Raw genomic sequence first — 19865 nt, 5'->3', positions numbered from 1 at the left:
ATTCCTGCACTGTTATGATTGCTGACATGACAAGATATATACTGTTAGAAGTGGCCATCACCAGGAGGGTGGAGAGTCACCATGATGGGATGGATTTGCTCCGTGATATTTTAGCAGGCTGTCATCTGGTAGCCATGGCACCATTGGCCCACGTAAGGTTTCGCTGTCCGAACAAACACATGCCTCACATTTTAACGTTTCTAGCCTGCACCATTCTTGCCAAGCATAATGGGACCATGCTTTCATGTTCTCCATCCTGTTTAATACAACTGAACCTAGCCGACCGGGCTAGCCGAGTGGGTAAAGTACCTGCCCGGCAACCCAAAGGTCGCGGGTTCGATTCCCGCCTCGGGCTTGGATCAAAGTACTGCAAAAACCTTGGGAGGTGCAATATGGCCACAGAAGCCGATGCGCCAACAACTACCAAATCAAAAAAAAAAAAAAAAAAAAAAAAAAACAACTGAACCGAAATTTTTCAAACCAAGTTACCCTTCGGTAGTTAAAACGATTTTTGATTCTCGTGCATTTCTTTTGGCTTTATTTAACCAGTGGTAGCAAGGTTTTCTGCTACTGTTGTTCGTGCTACAAGTGGAGTACCGGATTTGCATGCACACGCCCCCCACAAATATATATACATATATGATTTACTTTTAAAAATTGTAATAAATTTTATGTGAAAAGATTTTCTGTGGCCTTCCGTATTTCTGGTTGTCACTAACTAACCTGAATAGGACACAAATGTTACAATGGTACATTGTTCTGTTGAGATGTTATTTGGTTAAGCATGGCCCTCTTGTGTGTCTATTCAGTCTCGATTAACCTTTGGTGTCTTCTAGCATCCACCACGGGTTTCCGGTTTTGTGCTGATTGCTTGTATTCTGTGAACTTTTGATATTCTTGTTTTTTTTTCAATATGCTACCACGTCTGTGCTGCTATATCGCCACTTGCGTTCGCTAAGTTTGAAATTAGTCATGTAGCCAGTACTGAAACGAGGCATTCTGGGCAGCTGGTAGAGACGCATTCCCTTATATTAGGATTTTTCATGGACGTTTTAAAGAGTTATTCTGATATATTTGCAGCTTTCCACAAGGTATAAAATTGTTAAAATATAAATAAAATACTGCCCGGTTTAATCTTTTCATTTAGAAATAATCGCCACTATTCGGAAAACAGATTTATTTTTAAAATACCATAGTAATTATTGCGTCAAAATAATTTCCAAAAGTAGTATTTGTAGTTTGATTAACATGAATTAGTATTGATGGAAGTTAAGTTGTAACAACGTGACTTCCATTTTCTGTTCATAAAATTTTATATTTCACTCATTTAGAAATGTGTCGAACCGTTCCAACTTTAATTAAAATCGGACAATTATACACTCTGTGACAATAAAATTGCAGCGCCCAGCAGAAATTATCGAAGTGCACAAATCAGTAGACAGAGTATCGCCGAATCGAGCTCAAGTTCCAGTTGATGTAAAAACGTGCGTACAGATCTTAAAGTCCAAAGTAGTAGTAGTAGAGGCATGTGATGCGAGAAAGCAGGCTTATATATAGCATCTGCCAAAAAAAAAAAAAAAAAAAAACCACACACCCATTTTCACACATCCATTCCCTCTGAAAATTTGTCCAGTTCCTCCTTGAATTTATTTAAGCTGCCAACTTCCACAAGTAACTCATCTGTGACGCAGTTAACAGGCTTTTATCTCGCATGGATCGACTTCAGAGTGCAAGGAGATTGTAGAGAATGCCGAGACGTCACGTTTGACACAGATCTCAGCGACTTCGATAGAGGGCGGATTATTCGCCTTCGAGAGGTTGGATGGTCGCTTTGTCGTGTAGTAGAACGTGTGGATCGTGACAGCACAACAAGCAATAGATGTGCCTACAGGAAGGTAGGACATCGTCGGATAGGTAGTGACGCACGGCCGAGGACTACAGAACGGGAGGATCGTGTTATCCAGCGGTAGGTTTACACCGCATCTACAGCGATGCTGGCTACCAGCCAACGAGATGTGACATTAGCTGGCTGTCACCCCATCACCCATCGAACCATTGCAGGCCAAATGGTAGAAGGGGCTGCCGTGCATACCGGCCATTGCCTTGATTACTCCTGACTGCTGCCAATCAAGAGCATCTGGAATGGTACCGCACAAGAGTCACCTAGGATACAAAATGGTGAAGTGGCAGTCTTCAGCGATTGAGCCCGATGATCGCTGCGTACATGTGGCGAACGCAGTGGTCTTAGCCATTCTTGAGCTCTTGTCGCCGAGATTCTGGAACCTGTCGTTCTCCCCTTTCTTACTATGGTGCTTGAACATGCTAGGCATAACAGAAGATAGAAATTATACTTGCGTAGAACCCGAATCATGGACTCATATCATACATGAATGTGAAAATTATGACGACATAAGAGCGAGCCTCATTACAAACATCCAGTAAAATCCAATTAACCAAGAATCCCGACTCCTGAATACACAAAAAGAGTTGTAGCTTTTACCAACTTTGCAACTCAACTATTTACAAGAAGGAAAACAATTATTACATTACAACCTGTCCAGCAGGAAGACAACAACACTCAATAGAAAAAGCCTAAACTTAGAAGGAATGGATGAACCAGAACAAAAACTCAAACAGACCAGAATCAAAGAAGAAAATTCAACAGTACAGAAAAAATGCACCATTAGTGCCAAAATGTCTAATCAAAGTTGCTCACAGGAAAAGGAGAAAACAACTATCTTGAGGAAAACTACCCCAGACAAGACACTGAAATTCCTGAAAGAGACCACTCTCGTCACACTGATGAAATTCCTGAAAGAGACCAACACTGAAGCGTCCCAGAGCTAGAGTAGAGCGCCATCTGGCTCTCAGATTCTGCACCTGCAGGAGCCTCTTTAAACCCCATTTCTTCGCAGGGGGAGAACCCTCTTCTCCCCTTGCCACCCTTCTTTCCCTCTGGTGGGACATGGCCATTCTCCACTGAAAAACGGGGGGTCATCTTCTCTATCGACCCCTTTGCTTCCTATTTCCACCTGCAGTCTTCTGCCTCCCCACCCAAAACTGTCATCTTACATAGCGATCAGCCCAACATCAAAATTTAAGACACACCAAAATTTATGCTCGACCTTTTAGGCCTTACAGACTTTCAGTGTAAACCCCAAACGATTTTTAAAAGAACCTTAACTAATTAAACTACGCTCGCGACTTCTCCAATGTATTTTATTTTATATATATATATATTTTTTTTTAGGTCCTAGCCACTGAAATCTCAGTAAAGTAAGTGTCAGGACCCGCCAGAGTAAAATAGCCTCATTGGGTATACCCGGCCAGCCTCCCCGTGGCAGGGTGTGGAAACGTCAGGTCCCACTAGGGGCCTGGCGGCTAATAGGCCGGATGAACAAAGGGCACAACACGCCACATAGCTCATGAACCATATATATATTTTTAAAAAAAATCTCAGGCTTGCCCGAAACATAGAAAATACGCGGAGATGGGGGAAACTCCAGGAGCCGTTAGACCCCCAACACACCTTACCTTACCTGTCCTTTACACCTCACCTCACCTACCTGAGAGAGAAACTAAGGAACTATGCAGCACTTGTAGCAAGAGTATCTCACAGGGACTGGGGACTCAACAGGAAGATCCTGTCCCTATATTATAAAACAATATTCATCCCAGCGATCACCTACGGATCGCCAATCTGGTTCAGGAAGGCCGGAACCGCGGTCAACAGTAGACAACTGTCCAAAGGTTATTATTTTTTTTTTGCTTGTGTCTGCTTTGCATTCTGGCTTCAGGTTAGTACAGTCAAACAGCCTGTGCAGTCTTTATACTCAATGAGGCAACACATCATCACCCCACATCACAGTTTTCTCAGCATCTATTTGCGTTTCTTCTGTCTGTGATTGGCTTAATGCAAAGGTTCTTATTATTTTTCGTTTTTATTATTATTTTTTTTTGCTTGTGTGTGCTTTGCATTGTATTACTTTATGCTCTATTTTGATGTATGCCGCGTTTCAGTTCGTTTTTATCATTATAGCCAGATCATACTTGTTATTGTTTAATGCTACTCTGGTATTAAGGTTTCCCCGTGCACAGAGAGAAATACAAAGGTTATGTGGAGTTGGGCCAGTATCAGAAGTTAATCTCTTGGGAATGCAAAATTACTTTAATTGTATGGTCGAGTTGTGCCAAAAGTTTTTTATTTGTTAATGGATTCGAATTGATTATTCATGTTTTGCTCCTTGCTTTGTATGCTTACCAAGAAAAAACTGAAAATTCTCCAGGACCAACCATGAAATGCGTCAGTTTGAAATTTCAGTATTTATGCCATCGTTATTTTTACAGAGAATAACGGCTGTTCTTTTATTGTAATACAAATCATGGTTATAGAGATTTCCATTATACAGTATATCAGAAATGTTCGATAGGTCCGCTTCGTTGATTGTATAACCTTGTAGATGAGGAATAAGGAATAATAGCCTTATCCTTCAGGATAATAGTAATAGTCTTACAGAGATAAATCTGCAGTAGCCCAGTTCAGAGAAGGTGGAGTTCAAGCATTGGGGAAATTACTACCAATTATTTTATCAGGTGCAAATGTTTCGCACAGTAGAGTAGAAACTAGTCGAACGATGTGGCAGCGCTCCATCATGCACGGAGATTTGTGCCTTAAAGGTATTGGCGCCCTCTTAAATGCGGTATGATGTCCTCTTCTAACAAAGTTTTATGGCATTGTCCTGTAACGGTTGTGGTTTCCATTCCACCAATTCTTTCGAAAAAGAATACCTGAAGATAAATGAAGTGGTACACTCGCATACACTCACCTTTGGAGCATGAAGAAAGGGGGAGGGGTCCTAAACGAAAAATGTGCTTCGTCAGTTCAGACCATGTTTGCCAACCAAAATGGTTATTTCCCATTATATTCATTCGTTGGGAGCTGGTTAGGCCTATCAATGGATAAGATTTGATAACAGATTTACGAGATTTCACAAAAAGTCACGTGTGTGTGTGTGTGTGTATATATATATATATACTGTATATATATAATTTATAAATAATATATATTTGTCTGACTGTAAAGTTTTTTTTTTTTTTCCCCTAAGTTGTTTTATTTTATAGTTTGTATTTTTTATAAATATATACAGGATGGTTAATGCCACCTTTTACTCGTTAAGAAAAAGCTAGATTGACACCCGGTTTTGAGGACTACATTGCAAAAAAATATTCTGCAGATTCATTTGAGCTGCTATGTGCATTGCAGTAAGTTCGCTCACCAATAGTCTGATTGAACAGGTAGGGGGATACCTCGCAGTACATCGTTCTCGATTGTTTTGGGTCTGCCCCGATATTGCTACATGAGATAAAAAAAAAAATAATAAATTTTCTGTTTATACTCCGGGACGACCAAACGGTCAGAGAAGTTCACAAGATAGACAGATTACAAGAAACAGCACCGTATTCAGCAGTCACGGGCTTTAACCCCGGTCACTCAAGGCACGTGTACTTATGCACCCGCGCGCCCGACCACTAGGCTACGGCGGCTCATTAGAGGTAACTTTCGCTTAATTAGTTTTAAAATTTAAAGCATTATACGGCTGTTAAAAAGGAAATATTTCGTAACAGCATCTCAAAATGAAACTTCAATGAAAACAGGTCGAGAAGGAAATTTTCTTACTTTCGATTTAGAGTATACCCACGCCCCTAGTTTAAGGAGACCTCGTAACCTCGTGTAGCCTTCTGAGTGATGGTGCAGTGCTTGAGAAACTGGGAAGTGTACGTCCTGGTTAATTGCCGCCCTCTGGTGTCAAGCGTCAAGGCATTATTGTCAGATCATATACTTCCGATGGTGTTTTTAAGAATAGCTTTATGACCTGATTTTTATTTGTTTATTTTGTAGGTGTCCTGCTTACGTCGTAGCAAAGTACAGGTAGAGAGGAACGTTGCCAAGCGATGGTGTGTGTGTGTGTGTGTGTGTGTGTGTTGGAGAATCACAGATCTCGGGACCGTGCCAGTAATGTACTGGCCTACTTTTAGAGTTGTGCATTTGTGTTGTTGACCCAGTTTGTGTTCACTGCCGTGAATATGTGCATGTGCGCGCGCTTGCCTCCGACTCAACTACCAAGACAGACTCGGGAACAACGATTAAACCAGAGCAGAATGCATTTAGTCGTCAGCACAATGATTTCAATTCAAATTTGTTTTGACGCCAGAAATGTATTGTGACAGTAAGCGCGACACTTGTCGTTGGAAAATCTTTGATGTGTGCGTGCATGTGCATGCTTTGAATGTGTTGCCTAGATATTTCGATGGATTGGTACTGGAACTCCGAACTGACTTGCCCGTGTAAGACTTATTCCATAGTTTTCCAAAAAAGCCCTTCTAATCAACCTTTCCACTTAACCTGCACATCGTTGGCATGAGTAAGCATTTTATTCTCTGATACCTTGTGAACGCACAGCGAGGAGACTCTAGGACGCTATTAAAAACTACCCGAGAAAAGTATTCAGGTTGTTAATTATTTTTACGGAAGAATTCTGAAAAAAATTCCACATGTAGCCGAAACCAAAGTCGTTTATTGCGATATACTTGTTACCTTGTATGTGTTATTTGTTGCGCATTTCTCTATCTGCATACATTAAATTATTTTAGGTTCCGCACTTTAAAATTTCTTACTTTTCTTTATTTTATGGGCTTAATGATTGTATTAGAGGAAACATTTCATAAGATAACATGTGTGTGTATATGCTAATTGTTCGAGGAATTCAAGGGGATATCGCTTGATATCACTGTTACATACAAACTAATTTTCAAATTCAGTCGCGTATTTGTAGTTAACTAGTTAAATAAGTTCGTTATCTGCACTTTATTTGTGATCAGTTTGTAAAGCACCGATCTGTATAACTTGACAGGTCTGTGTAGGGTAGTTACATGCCAAACGAAGGTCGGTTGACTACCTCACGTGCGTCTACGTTCATTCTGCCGTCCTGGGTGCATTGACATGGAGATCATTCAACTCAGCTGGTGAAACAGGGTACTTTCGGGGTAATGTCAGCGCCCTCTTACGGCTCCGGTTAATACAGCTCTCAGTTTCGACGTTAGTGTGACTGGTGATCGGCAAGATCGACAAAAACGTGTCGTCTGGATATGAACGTTGTGTACAGTGAGAGTTAGCAACTATAAGGCATTTACAGGCAATGCAGAACACTCGCAGTAGTTATGGGTATGTGTATTTTATATCCATGCTTTCTTGATTGTTTATATTAATCGTACTTTGTAGTTTTTAACAGACCTCAATTCTTATCTTCAGCTAGTTTCAAAAACTATTTTATGTAATGTATGTAAGAAATAAATACTAAATACCATGTGGCCACTTTCTTTCTCTAATCAGATGTTCATAAATATGTAGAAGCACATAATCGTATGCAACGTTGTATTCACACTTCAGTTATCTTCTTTTTCTGAACAGAAGTGCCACAGTTTTTATCATTTAATTGTCAAGTGGCCTTATTGTTTTGATATGCCACAATGTATTGTGGAAAAAGAGTAGTAAAAAGAAGTGTTGTTTGTATCGATATACAAACAACAGCTCTGTATTGCCGAATCCACGTGTGCACTATGCTTAACTTTATTAAATAAATACAATATTCAGTACTAATCGCGTATCACTAGTGTAAACAGTGAAATGCCCTTCTCATTGTAAGTAATAAATGCGCGAATGTTCTATACCAATATTATATATGATTAGAGGCATAATAATCACTTGTAAAAGGGAGGCCATAACAAAGGAGTAAGACAAGTAACAACTTTTTGTTGGATGTTCATCTTTAGATTTCGCCTCTCAATCATACTCAGATTTTACTTTATTCCTCTGCATAAGACTTATGGAAAATAAAAGTGGGAGCTGGATTTACTGTAATCAGTGCTTTTCAAACTCGGAACTCCAGGGTTCCACAGAACACAAGTTTTAAGCAGTATATATTGAATTGAGCATTGCTGTCTGTTCCCCCCCCCCCTTCTTCCTGTGTATGAAATGAAAAGAAAAAAAAATAATGAAATACCGAACTATGATTCTGCAGACGATTTTTTTTTTTTTCTATATTTGACTGCAGTCCATAAAGTTTTATAGTGAATTCTAAGATTGGCGCATCCAGGAAGTATGTCCTGAAGAGTGGGGTTTGGTGGGAGGGGGTTCGGTTCCGGTTCCCTGGTATGTAGAGGGCACTATCCTTTTCATGCGTACAGATAAGGTGTCTTGCAGGGGGGGGGTGTCGTTCACGCTGGATCTTCCTTTGGCACTCCCCATTTATATTTATATCATGTAAGGAATAATTAGATGATAAATCATAGTCTCAACAATAATCAAAAGTGATAAGTGCTTGCATTTTTGACTCCAGGTCTGCATTGAATCATGTTGGGGGGGGGGAAGGAACGAAATCTCATTTGGCGCAGTTCAACTCATTTTGTGTGTGTTTTTTTTTTTTTTTTTTTTAATGACTGTCTGTATAACAATATGTTCAGTTCAATTTCTATAGTATTCAGTGAGTTGTTTGTATTTTTTAAAATACATTAACCAGTTGGTAAGTAAGTTTTGTATGTTGCATGCACTTTCTACTTAAACTCTGTGGACAAAATATTGCATATAAAGAAACTTGAACAGAAAAATCGTGTACGACTTTTGTCCTTACCTACTGTATAAATGGTTTAATCCATCCCGTGGGACAACTGCCTTAGTCCCAATTTCATGTCCTCATTGAAGGATAATAGCCTGCTTAAGCTAGGAAGTAAATTTTGTTTGTTAAGATTGAGAGTGTTATGCTCATTTTGTTTGGTATCAGTGACACTTTTAGTGTAACCAGCCCTGCACGAAATTGCCCATATCTAAGGTATGTCAAAATTCGTTCACCGGTATTAAAAGGTCTTAAGTGAAATATTCTTAATTTTTAATATTTAAATGCGTTTTTAATAATTGCTGTAAATGAACCCTTCTCCCGTTCACACCCCCCCCCCGCTACATAAATTAGGTTGGTCATTTTATTTGTTGGGGTTGTAAGTGTCACATACTTTCGTTAAGTGAGCCGGGAGGGGGGGGGCGAGGAGAATGAGATAAGGATAAATCTCAATAGCAGAGATGTTGCTTTTCCTGATATTAACGATTCTTTATAAATGGATTTTTTTTTTGTTTCTAGCTTAATTCAATTTTTAAATCATTGGTTCAATTTTTGTTATGTTTTTAAAGTTAAACTAAAGTCATTATTAATTTCTTTCCAGTTATCAGAAAAATATCAGTTTGATTCTCTGAGCATAGGGGCTCAAATTCAAGGGCTATGATGTAAATGCATGCTACATTTAAATAGGATGGGTGGTGACATGAAAGTTGGAAGGGGAGGAACAGAGGTGAGGTATTTCCTTCCATGAAGTTTTAGGAACTCTGTATATATAGCCTCATACCCTTTACTTGACAAGAACCCTCACCTCTGAAAACTTTTGCCAACATTCAGGATAACTTGAGTTAAAAGAATTGTTTTGAAGGAATTTGTAAAAATTGGTGTAGCATGCACAGGGATAGCCTTATTAAATGTTCTTGCTACTGAGAGCATGAAATCAATGGTGTGACCAGTAGTAGCCTAAGGTGCATTTGACAAGATGCATTAGTTCCTTCATAAAAAAAAATAAATAAATAAACCAGAAATTATACTTCAAAAGAATAAATTTTATAGTAGTTGCTATTGGAATTCATCCATATTGCATATACTTTTGCATCACCCTGAGTGTCACTCAAATATCGTGCTTTTGTTTCCATAGCCAGTTGCAGCTTTCTTCACATTTGTCATGTCTTCACAATTTTTCATAAATGTTGGTCTTGAGAATAACAGACTGCCCTATAAAAAGTTACAGTAGACTTTTAGCACAGTGCATTGTGAAAGACTTTCTACCATATTTTAGTAGAAAGCATGGACTCCATTAACAAGAGGGCCATTTAAAACCTATACTAATTCTGCATTGCAGTCATCAAAGGGTCGAGATTGGAACTGTGCACTGAGTATTGCAATTTTATGATGTTCTTTTCAAACTATGTAGTCATAGTCCTTGCTCTGTGACATAGATCATTGTTGTGTTGGAAGGTGCAAAGGCCATTTTTACAGAATTATCACAAACTAAGGCACAGAGAATTTCAGTGTAGGACTCGGCATTCATCCCAGTGAACATCTGGCCACAAATGAACCATTTGAGATAATGCACATTTTCTATTAAGATCCGCCACTGACAAATCCTTTGCTAAGGGTGGTTTTATTAAACATAAGATAGCCAGGTGGGTAAAGTGCCTGCCTGGCAACCAAAGGTCACGGGTTCGAATCCCGCCTCGGGCTTGGATCAGAGTAACAAAAACCTTGGGAGGTGCATTGTGGCCACAGAAACTGATGCGCCAACAACTAACTAAAACAAAAAACAAACATAAGATAATACATTTTTAATTTTTGGTTTCAACACCACAGGATTTTGCAGATGTTACATGTTACAGGATGTTCTTTCTAACACCCTTTCGTCAACATCAGGTGTTATGCTTCTGGGCCTACCTGCTTGTACTCCCTGTGCAAAGTGCCCATGTTCTCTAAGGCATGATGTACCCTGATGAATGCACACCTGTTGGGCTACCTTCGGCGGGGAAATGCTTTTTGGTGCAAACGTGCACTGCCGTTGGCTTTACTGTACATTAAGTGCATGTCCGCATACTCTTTGTAACTGTAACTTCTTTCCATGTTGACTATCCTTTGACAAGTACTAGTATGCCTACTACATCTCAGAGCATTGAGAGAGGGGAAAGGGAGAGAATGAGTATAACCTAACCTAAACTAGTCTGGTAGATCCAAACTCTGTACAGTTCACCTTTTCAGTGGTGGATCCCAACTAGAAATGTGCAATATCTTGAAAATGATTCACTTAAGGACCCATGTTTACTAGGCTTTTTTTTGCATATTTTAGTCCATACAGTTCACCTTTAAATTATTGACCATCACTTTTGAAACACCCTGTGTGTGTGTGTGTGTGTGTGTGTGTGTGTGTGTGTGTGTGTGTGTGTGTGTGTGTGTGTGTGTGTGTGTGTAAGACAAAGTTTAATAAAGATGGAAGTATAAATTACACAAAAAACAAAAGCTAATAGGAAAAGGATAGCAGAAATATGAGAAACTGTAGGTGTGAAAAAAGAATGTGATTATCCTGTATGTTATAATGAATTAAGTAAAATTATAGGCTGAATTGTGAAGCCAATTAGAGAGGAGTGACCTGTAATGTAAAAATGATTAAATTAATAAAAGCAATAGTAGCAAGCATCAGATATGGGTGGGCAAATTTGGCTGTAAGTTGAAAGAAGGGGTTAGTGCAAATATGCAATTAAACCTGATGTTAGCATCAGTAAATGTTGATACATGATCAGGTATTTCATCGGGACTACACCTGATCATGTATCAAGGACTGTTTCTATACTTGCCCATAACTGTGTAAGAGAAGAAATTTAAGAATAAACTAAGTGGGATCAAAAGGGGAAAAGCAGTATAACTCTCACAAAGTATGGACAAGGTTCAATAACTTAATGGCTTCTAGTAAATTTTAGGTTTGTCTTTTGTAATGCAACAAAAAGGCTATTGTTATTATTACATTATTTAATATGAAGAATGAGATGCTTCAATAATGGTGGATTACAATCTCATTCGTGATATGCATTGTCACATTTACCTACAATTTCATTACCTACAAACATTGTTCTTTTGGTTAGCTGAGGTTTTAAAAATTTTGGTTTTAGTTGTATTGATGTATATCAAGATATATTTGATCACATAATATCCATATGATAACTAAGATTAGAATTGTGTTTAATGTTTTGTGATCAGTGGAAAATAATGAGAAAGTAAGCACTTCAAGATGTGTAGAGTGTAATTGTCTAATTTCTTAAAGAACTACAGATTATTTGCAGATGTTTTTTGATACCTCCTGTACCACTTCTTCAGCGACTGAATTTCTACTGTATTAGTAATGTCAAATGATGCAAGGAAACAGGTTTATACAGCATCAGCAAGGGGGGGGGGAAACCTATTCATCTCATCCCTCCGTCTCTAATAATTGGTTTAGGTCTTCCTTAAGTTTATTCAAACTATCCACTTCCACAGCACCATATGGAAGTTTGCTAGGTTGCTATCAGTATTTAGTTTACTTAATCTGTTTAAAGCTTTAAACATTTCAATCACATCTCCTTGCAGGTACCTAGTTTCCAAGTGTCGTGATTTGCAGAACTGATGTTTTTTATGGCACGACTTCCAGACTTGTATGCAATACAAGTCTGGAAGTCGTGTACAAGTATTGTACAGCAATGGGATAATCACCTTGTCCCTGCTAGAAAAATTCCTGTATATCATTGACAGAACCCCATGAGCTTTCCTAGCATCCTGTCTACAACACTCAAAGAACTTCATGTCAGACTGTACAGTTATTCCTAGATCTCTTTCATTCTCCACCACTTTGAGTACCACACAATTGATATGTTATTATGGGATCACTACTGGTCATATATGATAGTTTGCATTTACTGATATTAAACTATAACTGCTACTTCTCAGCCCATCTCCCTAATTTTTATGGGTCTTGTTGTAGCAGCATGCCTTGAATTAAGAAATAATACCGATTTAAGAATCAGTACACTGGTGTGCAAAACTTAAGGACCAACACTATTTCTAATGTTTGCAACCGCAATCTTTACTTAAGGTACTCTTTACTGATGAGAGTAGATTCAGTCTCAGCAGTGATTCTGGATGTCAGCTAATCTGGCGAGAGTTTGCCACATGGTATCACCCCACACACATCACTGAAAGGGATCGATATGGTGGTTGAGGTGTTCTCGTCTACGGAGGTCTGGAGTTGTGTACGTCCTTGGATGGACGTACACAACTCCAGATACTGGAAGGCGGTACTGTACTGAGGTAATCCTTCCCCATGTTTGTCTGTTCCGAGATGCCATTGGCCTCGAGTTCGTGTTTATGGATAATAACACCACACCCCATCACACTGCAGCTGTTGATATGCTCTTGGAAAGTGAGGACATTGTTCATATGGATTGGCCTGCCCTTTCCACCGATCTAAATACCATCAAACACATATGGGATGCTCTGGGGAGATGCCTAGTGACACGTCCACACTCACCAGAAAATGTTCACCAGCTGAAGATGGTACTGACAGAGGAATGGACGATGTTACTGCATGAACTTATCAACAACATTGTTCTAAGTATAGACAGGTGGTGCAAAGCCTGCATCGACATTAGGGGTGGCCATATCTCCTGCTGAGGACCACCTCTTCCCTTTGTTTCATCTTTGGTAGTGGTGCATCTGTATCATGGCAGCCAGTGCTATGTTGCCATTTTTGAATAAAGTCCCTCTGTACCGTTTTGGTTCTGTTGTTGTGTCAGCGTTGTTTCCTTCTTTGTTTCTGTACCTCATGAGATTCCTTTGGTATGCTTTTCCCATATCCAGGCTACTCCTATGAGAAGCCACAGGCAAAAACCTGACTGGTCCTTAAATTTTGCACACCAGTGTATATTGATAACTATTTGCATATTAGATGAAAGATGAGGAAATTTTTTTATTATATTTTGTCTGTTTTTCATTTATTGCTATTATTATTTTTTTGGCTAGTGCAGCAAAAGTCTATAGCTTCCTTGAACAATATGGCTAATACTAGTAATACAGATAGACTATTATACAGTACTCTTAAAAGCTGATCATTCTTTTGTTTGCCTAGGTTGTCTTTATTTGAAGTGGCCACAACCATCATGTCTAATACTTAAAAATACCATGCATACATTGCATTCAGTTCCTTGTGAAGACAGTATTTTTTTTTATTAGTGTCCATTCCTTCAGATTTTAGCATTAACTTTAGCAGAGGCATGTGATGCAAGAAAGCAAGTGTATACAGCATCAGCCAAAAAAAATCCCATTTTGCCCATCCATTCACTCTAAAAGTTTGTCTAGTTCTATCCTTGAATTTATTCAAGCTATCAATTCCACAACGACAGATGGAAATTTGTTCCAGCAATCAACTACCCGCTGGCTAAAAGCAAATTTCTACACATATATGAATTTATCGTCAATGTGAATTTATGCCCCCTCCTTATAAACAAATTTATGCTTAGTCATTTTGCTGAATGGGAAGAAAATATTTGATGCTCTGTTTTATCAATTATAGAAGGTTTCTGCTTGTCTTGATTCAGACTGTGAAAATGTTACAAAAAGTTGTAAAAGTAGTAGTTGAGTAAGCAAGCATACAGTTCACATTGATTCTTTATTACAGTGTTCTTGTGTTTTGATGACAATGTTATGTAAGTAATGTGTATATGTTACTATTTATTATGATAATGTTAATTGCCATGCTAAATTAATAAAGTTAGATATTATTAATTTGCGTGAAAAATGTGACAAATGAGCTGGGGGGAGGGTGCTGGGACATTGCTTTAAAAATCGCATTGTGTTAACCTGATTAAAAATCAGGATAACACAATGTGTGAACACCCTACTTATAAAAATAGTGGGCTATAAAAAGTGGCATGTAATATTATATGATATTACATTTGAATTTATATTGTTTATTGTGTAATATATTTTTAAAAAAATTAATAAAAAATCCTGCCAAAGTTGTTTCTGATTTTGTGAATATTAAAAAATAGTAAGGCTTTGTCATTGCTGAACTTAAGAACTTTATTAGTGCCATTGCAAAAGAATTTTAATTTTCTAATCATAAATTTATTCTAGTGTAAAGTTTTGCTACAAATAATTTTCTTTAAAAGATTTTCTAAGCTTTCAAGGCCTTTTATTTTAACATTACATTGATTTATTTATTATATAAGCAAAAGCTAATTACATTTATTCCATATAAATGTGAAAATTCAATATTTTTAATTCATTCAAATTTTCCTTTCTAAATGTTATCTTTTTGGCATTTAGGAGGTGGTGACTAGGAAAGGATTTCTGTTGGTCTTGCAACATATTTGCTGCAACAGTGCAGCTAACCATGGCTGTATCACGGATTCCTTCACCATCTCCACCAAGTGAGGTTAATACTCCTGTTGCAGAAAGTTGGTGTTATACCCAGGTAAATATTTTCTTTAAATAGAGGATTACATTATAAGATTTATGTGTATAAGATATGACATATTATAATTAGTGTTGAGAATAGAGAGATTATCAGTAATGATTCTTGAGGACACTGGTCAACAAATTAAAATTTTTTTTGTTTCTTTGATAAAATTTTTTTTCTGTATTGTTTTGCATGTGCAGAGTTGAGAAATCAGCATTAAAAAAATAATTTTGTTCAAGTTTTGAAAATACCTGCTGTCTTATATTCTATAAAATACATTATGTAGGTCAAAATACGATAAAAGAACATCCACTGTACTGTTTTAATATATCTTATATTGAAAAACATAAAAGAACTTTTCAAAAACAGTTTAAAATAATAAGAATTGATACATTTTAGTTATTGAAAGAAAAAATGTTAAATCACAATGATCAGCAAAATACATAAAATCACTTGATTCACATTTTATGCTTCTTCTTCGCCTGTTGTTTGTACCCAACAATGTGTGGCATCACTTGTCACAGTCCAGCAATAGTCAGCTAGCATTGTAGAGTTCCATTTACTTTAGTAGTGCTCCTCCATTGTCGAGATGTCCTGATGGAATCTCTCTCACCATGATCATTTAATGCGCCACAGTTGTCCAAGGAAAAATCCAAATGGGAGTCAAGAAAGTGTGTTTTTAATGACATGTGTTGCAGCCTAATTATGGTATGATGACAGAACGTTTCTCACAAGCTGTTTATAGTTATCTGCTTTGTTGTTTCCCAGAAAGTTTGTTGCTACAATCTTGAAAGCATCCCAAGCCACTTTCTCATCACCACGGATGATCTAGTAAAAGTGTTTGTTCTACAGAACGTCCCATATCTGTGGGCTAGTGAACATGCCTTCCTTTATTTTTGCCTCAGTCTTGGAAATTTTTCCTTGAGGTATTTGAAAGCTGGTCCATCTTGATCTGTGGCCTTAAGAAATTGTTTTATAAGTCCCAATTTTATGTGTAGGGGAAGTAACAGGAATTTTCTTAGCTCAACTAGTGGACTGTATTGGACATTTTTTATCTCTGGATCCAGTGATTGCCTTGAAGGCCAGTTTGTGTACCAAGAAGACTGTGCTCTACTGTCCCATTTGCAAAGAAAGCAGCAAAATTTTGTGTTTTCCTGCTGCATTGCTAACAAGATGGCAATAACTTAAATCACTGCAAATCTGTCATTGGTAATCCTTGTAGTTGATGGATTCAATAAGAAGCTTCATGTTGTTGTCTGATTCTTTCATATCAACTGCATGGCCTGTTGGAATTGATGGTAGTACATTGCCATTACTTAATGGATAGCATTGATTTTAAACTCAATTAAAAGAACCTGTGACGAGTTTCAGCCATGAGGGTTGTGGTAAATATCAGATGAGTCCATTAAACCATTGACGTCAGTACAGGCAAGAAGACTATTTCCCATTTAAAAAAAAAACTGGGTTAAATCCTTTTGGCTGCATCAGTACGCAGCCACTTTAATGTTAGCTTGAAGGAGATTCCACTGTTGCAGTCTTCTTTATCTTCGCCTTCTTCCCATGTTTATATGGGATCAGCAAGATTCCACTGTTGTTGTCTTGAGCCTAAAGGTGCTGCCTTATTTTTTGGTAAATCAAGATCTCTGATTAGATCATTTAATTCATTTTGCATAATTTTGGGTGGCTTTGCAGAGAGGAAATTGGAAATAAAATCAGGATCTATTGATGTGGAGGGTTCAGGTGTGATTTATCTCAGCTATCATCTGACTCTTCATCATATTCTGAAACATATTCAGCTGGTAGTTCATGAACAGAAAGTCCTTCTCTGCTGGATACTGGTTGAATAACAGATGGTATATTCAGGTAGCTTAAGGTCCACTTTTCTTTCTTGAAATCCCCTGCTGAAGAGGTGGTACTACTCAAAAATGAGTCCATTATACGATCTGAAGGCTTTCTCCATATCATAGTTGTAGTGAAAGGCATTGGGCAGCCTTTGTGATTTAACTATTTGCAGAGATTAGAAGCACAAGTACTGCATCAAATACAAGGTACCTAGCTTTTGTCCTGGTAGCCAAAATAACAGTTGTATGTTTTCTTATTATCAGAGTAATGGCATGCTTCGGTGATAAATGTCACTTCACCACAAACATAAAAAATTATCCATACTATTTATGCACTTACGTGGCATGCTAAATTTTTAGTTTTTTCTCAGTTGAAAACAAAGTGGAGCTCAGACTGACTGACACATCTAGACAGGAAAGAGTGCAACTCAGCACCAATGGCTGCAGTGTTGCCACACAAACTATACCTCAAGCTAAATTTCCCCAAAAATCAAGGAAACACACTGAAAGTGACATGAATAAAGTTAGATAAATTTCACTGTATTATCAAAACTAGAGATAATAATTAATTTTAATTGCCATATTCATATTTAGCACATTAACATAAAAAATTATTCAAAATTAACTGTTTATTACCAAAACATTTTAGTTGACTAGTGGAATTATCCATTATTAATTATAACTGAAAGCTACTTGATTTTAGTTGATTGGTTTAGATCCCAAACAGAACTTAATGTGTAATTGTTTTAACTTGTTCATCAGCCTATTAATATATTGTAAAAATCTTTTAATGGATATACTGTAAAAATATTGTAATGAATATTTCATTGTAACAAGAGCATTTCCAGGTCCCACGTATAATTTTCTGATCTCCTCCCTTTATTTTATTAGTAGAACTTTGTAAGTCTTTGAATAAAATTAGTTTTATAAAAAATTCAGTGTATCGAATAGTTTTCAAAGTTCAGGTATGTGTAAAATCTTTGTTTACGATACCCAACAAACATAATGAGTATAAGTGGATATAGGTTAAAGTAGAAGAGAGAAAATTTTTATTTTAGAAGAGAGAAAAAGGAGCCAAGTATAGCTATATAAAATAGTAGAGAGTAAGAAGTATAAGGAAATAAAAAAAATTATACATGAATTTAAAAATAAAAATAAATAACTATATAAATATATTTTCATATATTGCACAACCTTAGTATTGTTTTCAATTGTCAGCCACCAGAATTGCATGAAAAAACAAAACTATAAAGTCTCTGTTTCTACTGTAAAGCATGTGCCATAGCAAAGGACAATGAAAAGCGAATTAGGGAGAATTTAGTAAAATTAAATAATTTAAATATACAAAATAAGGACCAAAAATAGATATCATACAAGTTTCTAGTGACAACCGACTAACTGGCTAAAATAAATTTATTAAAATAAATATATGCTTAAAATTATAAAATGAAATAAAAGCATTAAAATACAATAAGATAAAAGCGTTAAAATACACAGAAGCTTTTGAGATGAAGTGCCTCTTCATCAGCTGATGAAGAGGCACTTTGTCTCGCTTCTAGCTTCATCAGCTAGAAACTTGTATGATATGCAACCTGAAACTAGAGGCCTGTTTTCCAAAAAGAGATAAGAATAGGGGAGAATATATAAAAAAATGCAGACACGTGGTTCATGGTTGATGTGACAGAGGAACTAAAGGAAAGTACACTGATAAAACAGCAAAAGAACTTACCTAATTGAAAGAGTGACTGGCACGAAATGAAACAAGAACTAAAAGAAACACGGTAGAGATGTTTACTATATAAAAGACAGACAAAAGAAACGTCAAGCAATCAAAAAAAAAAAGTGAAAGTGAGGGGGTTAAATTCATGATAAACCCAGAAGGGAAAATGAGAGTAAACAGCTTATAAAGTAGCTAAAAGTGCTAAAACTTGAAGGAGAAAAAAGGTAGTATAAGAAAGAAATAGATTCTCACATTCATAAAGCTAATGGCTCATAAGAAATAAAAAGAATATAGGAAAATAATTTCACAGCAGTATAGAAAAAATGGAATGGCTCATGCAGTTCAGGGATGCAATTCCTGTTCCTATAGAAAGGACCTTGAACAGTCCTTTATAATGGTCACATATATAATATACACTGATGAGCCAAAACATTATGACCAGCGAGTCATTATACAAATTGAAGCAACTGCAGGTGAACTACGGCACGTGCTTGGGTCGGGATATGGTATAAAAAACAACTGATATTGAGCTCCTTTAATCAGTGTTACTCTTGTTCTTCAGATTGGAAAGGCAGCGAATTTAAGCGAGTTTGACAAGGGCCAAATTGTAATGGCCAGACGACTGAGTCAGAGCATATCCGCATTGGCATGGCTGGTGGGATGCTCATGGTCAGTCATGGTTAGTACCTACTGAAAGTGATCTGAGCAGGGGAAACCCACGAACTGCCAGCGAGGTGTTTGGACGACCACTGCTTATCGATGCTCAAGGCACGTGAAGGCTCTCTCGGATGGTACTTGGCAACAGAAGGGCTACTGTGGCATAACTCACCGGTAATTGGAATGCTGGTGACGAGAGTAATGTGTCACAACACACAGTACATCGAACCTTGCTGTAAATGGGACTGTGTAGCCGCAGCTGCTCCGAATGTCCATGCTAACTATGGTTCACTGGTGACAGCGCCTGCAATGGGCATGTGAGCATCAAAACTGGACCTTAAGTGATTGGAAGGTTATCTGGTCTGATGAATCACGTTTCCTGTTGCACCATGTGGACAGCTGGATACATGTGCGTCATTTACTTGGGGAAGTGATGGCACTTGGATGCAATGTGGGACGAAAACAAGCTGGTGGCGTCATGCTTTGGGCGATGTTCTACTAGTATACCCTGGATCCAGTCATCCATG

At 37.6% G+C, this 19865-nt stretch overlaps 1 protein-coding gene across 8 annotated transcripts in view; it reads left to right on the top strand.

The window, feature by feature from the left end:
- The window catches only part of rdx (BTB/POZ and MATH domain-containing protein rdx), a 236549-nt gene that overhangs the window by 113499 nt on the left and 103185 nt on the right, over nt 1-19865 (top strand). For 7 of the 8 annotated variants that reach the window (XM_090381571.1, XM_090381572.1, XM_090381570.1 and 4 more), the window contains exon 2: nt 14988-15135. In XM_090381571.1, the coding sequence (XP_090237697.1) occupies nt 15055-15135 (81 nt within the window). In that variant the 5' untranslated portion in view covers nt 14988-15054. Of the gene's footprint in view, nt 1-6932; nt 7223-14987; nt 15136-19865 lie in introns of those variants that run through there. The other variant, XM_090381574.1, reaches the window with a different exon arrangement.

This window comes from Mastigoproctus giganteus, chromosome 9 (assembly GCF_048544385.1).
Source record: "Mastigoproctus giganteus isolate SK-2022 chromosome 9, ASM4854438v1, whole genome shotgun sequence".
In the NCBI taxonomy this organism is placed as follows: Eukaryota; Metazoa; Arthropoda; class Arachnida; order Uropygi; family Thelyphonidae; genus Mastigoproctus; species Mastigoproctus giganteus.
Note: the sequence above shows the minus strand (reverse complement) of the source record. Positions and strands in the feature narration are given on the sequence as shown.